Genomic DNA, 7,718 nt, shown 5'->3' on the forward strand with positions numbered 1-7,718 from the left:
GGGTGTTACACCCCTCACCTTTTGTTAAGGTCATCCATATCAGAAAAACTGACTTTCAACATCTAAATGAGACAAATTCTTTAATGAATATTACACAGATAAACGTTTTATGTTCATTTAACCAAAGCCTTACAGCCCAGCCCAGGTCTGTGGTCCAATTTGATGTGAAACACCAGTCAAAGTCCTGTCCAGAGAAACGCTAATTCGACCTTCCAAAACCTGGAGGCTTTCAAATTTTTTTCCTTTTCGTGGTGGCTTTAGCACCACAACCACAGTGAGCGATCATCTCTGTTCACTTTCTAATCAGCATTTTCTCAGAGTGGTTCAGCCGCCAACACTTAGCAAGAACAAGTGAGAGACCCGCTTTAAGAGTCACTACTGCAGACTGATGACTCATCGTTGAACTAGGCTGTGAATTGTACTCTCAAACGAACTCCCAAAACCCGTTAAAGGATTCTATTCCAATTTAGTAATTCCCACTTTGAAACCAATACAGAACAGTGCGATACAAAATAACGAAGATCTTACCATTTTATATTTTATAAACGCTTTTAAACTAACAGAAATACATCACAAAAACAACTAAAATTATAAATAAATTCATCACGAAGCTGGCAAAGTAGAGATCCTGGATGTGTTTGACTCTTACAGTCATGAAAATCTAAAGGTTTGGTGGCGAGTCTCAACTCAGTCAGGGGCGAGTCCGTGTATTTGTGAGAGTCCATGGGCACCTTGACCATTGCATTGATGCATGTTAAAGAAACCCTTGGTTCATGAGCATGCAAGGATTAGGAACCTGGGGCAGGTTCACTACTGCTCCAGACAACCTAAGGGTCCACGGGCCCGCCACTGGACTCCACGCTAGACTCCTGCGAGGGCTCACTGCTTTGGGCCAAGGTGCTGGTGCCCACGCTCTGGCCTACGGCGCCGTCTGTCTTCGGCCGCTTGAATTCAGGAGGCTTGCACAATGGGTCAGTCGGAGGGGACGGTCTCTCTGAACCAAACGAGAAGTTTATATATACACATTTGTACAGCAGTTAGCATAAGTTTGGTGTGATTTATAGGTACTTCATGCAGCATGGTAATTGTTTACATAGTGCTTTCCAGCACAACCATTTGTTTATTTGTTAAATGACCAGAGCTAACAATCTGAGACGTATTTTAATAACAACTAACCATGTTTGGCTTTCTCGGTGGAGGACGGGGGGACAGCAGTTTGCAAGGAAGCTGGAGATGTGGGAGTGAGAGGCGTCAGTGAAATTCGCCTACAAGAGAAACACAAAAAAAAAGAAAAAGGAAAAAAAGACAGCAAGAGAGAAAAGAATGAGACAGAACCAACATTGTTGAATCTATTTAGGGATTACAGAAATATGCACTCAAATCTTACTTTCAATGAGAATGTTTTACTGTCAACTAGATAACACGATGACCGTAGCAAGAATTCACAAATCTTGAGAAGCTAATGCAGAAAAAGCCACTGCTGTTAAATGTCAAACTGTCTGTTAGTGTCAAACTGTAGATTTTTTAAAGATTGCATTCCAGACTGGTGTCTACAGATAAATGAGAGGAACTGCCCTTTGAATGCAATACCACCCACTTCAGACAGGGCAACAGGGTGCAACGCCACTACCCCAACGTGGCAGAAGCCGAGGAGATGCAATATCCCTCATGGAATTTGAGGGAGCGTAGGAGAGGACAGAGATGATATTAATACACTCCAGACAGAGCTGAAGACCCTTGTGAAGACACAATGTAGAAAGGGGAGATCAGGGAGGCTAAAGGTTGGAAGGAATGACGTAGAGGAGCTTTTTGATGGTGTGTATTCTGAGGAGAAGGTGAAGTGTCAGGAGCTGCAACATGATATTCAACCACTAGGTAACACAGAGGGGCAAACGGATGTCAGTCCACCAATGGGGAGTGAGGAAGAACACGCGGTGCGTCAATGTAACTGCAGGTTGTGCACCAGGGTCTAACGAAGTCCCCATACTGGGTGTGTGATAGCACACCTAAGGTTCAGTACCATGACGTGAGTGAACTGGGTCCTGTGTGAAATTGGCTCAAGATATTTGACATCTTATCCTGTGTACATTTACAACACAACCTACTCCTAGTCAGTTTCTTGCTCATTTCTGCAGAGAATATTAGGTGTAGTGATTTAAGGTCGTTGTATAACCTACCTCATAACAGCACACATGTTGGGTGATTTTATTTTATATTTTTTTACCCTTCTCGGATAATGAACGTCATTACAAGAGCAGTTCAGGAATGGCTGCACCACTAAAAACAAATTTAGTCAAGGCATTCTACAGTCATGGCCCTCCACATTTTCAGTTTCATGTAGAATCTATTGAACATTTCCTTCTACCAACAGACACCTTTAGATGGCTCTCATCAAACGGACTCTGACTGAACTCGGGCAACTCTCTCTAATGTGGCCATTTCATGAACGACGCCAATTAAATATTCATCAAAAAATTCATTTTGATGCAGCCAAAGACTAAATCAGGGCAAGCGCAATGTACCCTACTTACAAAATGTGCTCTCCTACCTTGGAGTCGGTCCTTTACGCACCGTGGCGTGCTTGACATTGATGGGACCGAGGGGGGTGTTTGAAGCCGTTTGGGGTGTGTGAGGTCCCTGGCCGCAGAGAGGAGTGTTGGGGGCAGACTTGATTACGCCGCTGGGAGGGGCAGTTGGGGTCGTGGGGCACTTGGAAGTGCTGGATTTGCTCCAACCCTGCAGGGTACTGAGCGTGATACGTCTGGGTTGGGGCTTGGCCTTTTGGACTTGTGGGGTATGCTTGTCTTCAGGAGCAGGAACTCCGAGGGTCTTGACGGGGACGGCGGCAGGGGAAACCTCTTTCTCTTTGTCCTGGGTGACGGGCGTGTTGGCACGGGGCACGGGGGAAGCGGTCCGACCGCCGCCTAGGGATCTCTTTCCCTTCTTTTCGGTGCCACTGACAGGGGTGACGACGTCCAACAGGGGGCGCTCTTTCAACGGGGTGCCGAGCTCCAGCTCCTCAAAGGACACAAAAGAGCAGTAGCCGTCCGTTGAGGACACTGCCAAGAAAGAGCCATCGCGGGACCTGGAGGCACATGGAAGAAGCAGGAGCCATCAGTACATCTTTATTGAAGTGAGAGTGTGTGTGTGTGTGTGTGTGCATGTGTGTTACCAGCTGAGGTCGCTGAGAGTGTGGTAGTGGATGTTGGACACGAATCCAAACGGCAGTGTCTGCTGGGTGTCATAGAGATAGATGGAGTCTTCAGATGCTACAGCAAACACCAACCGATAGGGCAGCTGGAACACATTGGGAAGGGGCTGCAGAGATCCGTCTACGAAAAACAGAACGGAAGCGCAGAGATGAACGAAAAGACAGTGTTCAAGTTTACACCATGGCGACATTTGACCAAAATGCAACAGTTAACCCGTTTCACCACCTGCATTATGTAAGAGATAATGGCTAACCCTACGCCTCAATTTTCCCAACTCATGGTATTAGAACCTCTGTGGGCCGCAGTCACTGTGGTCAAGTTATATAACAGTGGGCTTGGAGTAGATTTAAGTAGTGGTTACTATAGGCACACTTACCATACCTGCCATGTTCTGCTGCACTTATTTTGGGGACTTTCTTTTGACACAAATCGACATCATGTGCTTAGATAAGGCCTAAATCAGCCATCAACCCAGTGCCTTTGTAACCAGTGTATGCATATAACCACACAAAACTTTTATTAATGGTCCACTGACGTTTCCTATGACCAGCATATAGATGCTGAATTTAGAATAGTGACAAATCTTAACTCAAAGAACCTATATGGTTTCAAAAGTATAGATACCAGCCAGTTAATTCAGCGTAATGAATAATAATGAGAGATGACGGGGAGACGCACCCTCTTCCTTCTTGGTCCTTAGCTCAAAGTAGACAGGACAGCAGCGGACAGCTAGAGTGGCTTTAGTGGGACAGGGCAGATGGGCTGTGGGTCTGTGAGACACAACACAGACATATTTAAAAGGTCCAGGGATACTGCACCATTAAAACAGGCTTAATGTTAAAACAAAAAGCAAACATTTGCAACAGTATCTGTCAGTATGGGAGATATTAAGTTGAAAACGTTACTGTAAAAACAGGCCTACACAATAACAGCTCTATCACCTCTTGAAGGCATAAATAATAACCACAAAAATGACACCTCTTTAAGCACTTCCTGGAGAAGACATAAGTGGTGTTTGTCACATTTTCTCCTGTCTCCACACATCCAGCTGGAATTACACACAAAAAAATGCATCACATCACCAAATCCACATATGCATGCATTGTAAAGTGAATTGCTTTACACTGGCAAAACAGAGCAATCATACCAGGAGCGAAGAGGAAAGATCCGTCAGGTGTGAAGGTGAGGCGTCTGAAGAAAGACCGCATACCGTCATCGTGGAACATCCTGTAGTTCTTTACCTGCACGCATGTTTGGAGATCATGCAGATTCCTATGACAGTAAAGTACAGACATACAACCGTTTTGTTACACTGACCTCTCCCTCCACAGCGGATCCTGATGTCATCTTACTCACACTGCAGGCCTTCTTCCTGGTTCGTGTGCTATACACTCGCATAACTCTGAAAGGGAGGCGAGGATTAAGTGCTCAGTACTTACAATGGGATTCAGTGCTCAGTACTTTCAGGAAAGACAAACAGAAACACACATGCACATTACCTATCACAGCTAAGTGTGCAGATGTACTGTCCTAGAGGGTCCCAGGTCACACCCTGCACATAGCTCTTAGGGTCACTGAAGATACACATTTTCTGACCTGCACAAAACAACACACAGAAGTGAGAGAAAGCTTCGCACAAGTGAAGAGCTCTCTTGGTGCTCTCAAACCGTACCAGATACTAACACCATATGTCATGCATAACCAACCAGTGAATAGTTAGATGGATTGAGCTTATGGTGTAAGATATTTGAGCACAGCTGAACAGCACAAAACTGTAACAATATATCATGTTTCATACTTTTCTGGATGTCCCACATGATGGCAGTATTGTCCACAGAACCCGAAACCAAGAAATTCCCATCACTGCTCCAAGAGAGGTCATACACATCCTCAATGTGCCCCCTGCAACACACAAGCAGCAAGTGTTCCTCGACACGTTTTACAGTCAGTCAACTAAAGGGGTCTACACAGGTAGTAACAGTAAGCTGTATTAGGACAGCGATAGAGAGAGAGACATCCATTCATCCATCCATCATCCAAACCGCTTAATCCGGCTAGTCGGGGTCATGGGGGGCTGGAGCCAATCCCAACATCTCTAGGCTAAGGCAGGGTACACCATGGGCAGGTCGCCAGTCCACCGCATGGCCAACACACACACACGCACTCACACCTACAGGCAATTTAGAGTCATCAATCAACTTAAGACGCATGTGTGGACTTTGGACTGTGGGAGGAAACTGGAGTACCCGGAGAAAACCCACACAGGCACAGGGAGAACATGCAAACTCCACACAGAGCAGCCCAGACTGAATATCGAACCCAGACTGCCTTGCTGTGAGGCGACAGTGCTAACCACCACACCACCATGCCGCCCCGAGAGAGAGACAGACAGAGGAATAGAAAGAGAATGTGTGTGTGTGAGAGAGAGAGAAAGGGAGATGACCTCAGAATCTTCACTACATTCCAGCTTTCCTTGTTAAGCTGGGCATCCTCTTCCTCCTGGAACGCTGGACCCAGTTCAGGCTCTTTGCTGTCATTCAGCTTCCACAGTAAAATAAACGCATCTAAACAAATACAAACCACACATAACACTGACACTAATATCTTTATATTCAAATGTGTATCTATTACATACTGTAAATAATTAGTCGGTACACCTGTGAAAGTTAAATGCATGCAAGTTGACAGCACGATTTGAGGGTGCTCACCTGTTCTCCTGATTTAGAGTTAATGCCCTACACTTCAGATTATATTACCAGATTACAGGAGAGATACAGCGTTTCCATACGACACTCACCGTCTCCTCCGGAGGCCAGGAGTTCTGAGGTTGGGGAGAATCGCACAACGTTCACTGCTTTTGTGTGTCTTGCCAAGTTTGACAGGAACTCCACCACTGCCTTTCCGTCAGGTCCCCGGTCTGCACGCCACATCTAGGGAAACGCAGAAGTAATGACAGATCACAGGAATGAAAAAAAACATCTAGGAAATGTAGCGAGTATTTAGATTGCGTACGTACTACAGGCCACTACAACTCCCTACCAGTAAATGAGAAACTATCGTGCAAGACGCCTACAGACAAAAACATGTCCCGTGCGTGTGTGACGGATGCCAACTCACCCTCACAGTGGTGTCCACTCCAGCCGTGGCCAAGCGGTCGATCCGGCCCTCTGCGTTCTGCTGGAAGTCCAGACTGTACACCGGCTCCTTGTTATGCCAGGCGATCTCACACGTTACCACCTTCATCCTGATACTGACAGGACAAAATACGAGTAATGAAAGTTGGCGATGGTGATGCCAAAACAGAATGATGATGATGCCGATGCCAAATTGCGTATGATGATCTGATGATGCCAAACAGAACCGGGGGTTGGGGGCCCCTGTGAGACCTGTTAGGAAAATTGCATACAGCCTAAAATGTACACACCTGGCACAGGAAATGTAGATAACAGCTATTTAAGATAACTAGTTATAATCTAATGCCTATAGGTTAACATAACTAGACAGTGTAACGTTACACCACAGCATACCTTTGGCATTTCTTTATTACCCAGTTTAGTCAATGCCTGCCTGTTCATTTATACTATGCAAGCAAACATCAAAACGTATTAGTTTCATCGCGCTGTTTAAATGCTTTCTCATAAATTCTGCAATAGGTAAATGGAGGCTAGCTACCGAACAGCTAGGGGCTACTCCAACATCATCTTTATGCAAAAGTCGAGGCCCCTTTTAACTGTTATACGTGCAATAATTTCTAAGAAGTACGCCATAATTAGCTCAAACTTATGAGCAATAGTAAATGCAACTTACAGTCCAAGAAACCTCAACAAAAAGCTCCTTCAAATGAACTAAGTGGATATCCCGCGTACTTTCCGCTGACTTCCAGCACAACACTTTTCCCGCCCTCGTTTTAGATCGAGCTCTTCCGGCTTCGTGGGGTTGCCAGATTGTGCAAATATCTACAAGCATGCAGAACAACCATGCAGAAAACTGTGGCAAGCCCTTTTGGCTTTTATTTCCATTTTTCTAGATATCAGAAATTAAATTCTAACATGTAAAATGTCATTCGTGATATCAAGAACAGAATTCTTACTAGTAAAAATGGAATTCTTACATGTACAAATTTAATTCTTAATATAAAAATTTTCATTTTACTAGGGATAATTCATGACTTTTCATGGGGGAAACATTTTTACATGTAAGGATTGAAAATTTTTTTACATGTAAAAAAATCTTCACGTTTAAGAATTTTATTTTTACTAGTAAGAATGTAATTTTGTGTTAAAAAGCTTTCTTGTTTCCCCCATTCAAAATGGTGTTATTTGGTGTTATGATAATATATTTAACAGTGCATTTAACACACAATGTTAACATTTGAAACATTATTTAGCACTATTGTTGCCGAGTATGTTGTTTACATGTAACGCTAATGTTTCCTGAAAGGTTGTAAAGCCCAGAAACACCAAACTTTTGCAGGACCACACTCAAGTACATACACCCACATTGGCC

At 44.4% G+C, this 7,718-nt stretch overlaps 1 protein-coding gene across 1 annotated transcript; it reads right to left on the reverse strand.

Moving 5' to 3' along the window:
* Positions 1 to 517: 517 nt before the first annotated feature.
* On the reverse strand, positions 518 to 7,136 carry chaf1b (chromatin assembly factor 1, subunit B). The gene is made up of 14 exons (XM_077001614.1): positions 7,020 to 7,136; positions 6,330 to 6,462; positions 6,010 to 6,142; positions 5,656 to 5,776; positions 5,011 to 5,114; positions 4,712 to 4,808; positions 4,530 to 4,614; positions 4,360 to 4,453; positions 4,191 to 4,260; positions 3,891 to 3,982; positions 3,173 to 3,332; positions 2,549 to 3,085; positions 1,177 to 1,265; positions 518 to 994 (listed from the first exon to the last, which is right to left on the reverse strand). Exons 2-14 carry the CDS (start codon positions 6,453 to 6,455, stop codon positions 828 to 830), a joined length of 1,875 nt encoding a protein of 624 aa, XP_076857729.1. The 5' UTR covers positions 6,456 to 6,462; positions 7,020 to 7,136; the 3' UTR covers positions 518 to 827.
* Positions 7,137 to 7,718: the final 582 nt, after the last annotated feature.

Source organism: Brachyhypopomus gauderio, chromosome 4 (genome assembly GCF_052324685.1).
Source record: "Brachyhypopomus gauderio isolate BG-103 chromosome 4, BGAUD_0.2, whole genome shotgun sequence".
NCBI classification, from domain to species: Eukaryota; Metazoa; Chordata; class Actinopteri; order Gymnotiformes; family Hypopomidae; genus Brachyhypopomus; species Brachyhypopomus gauderio.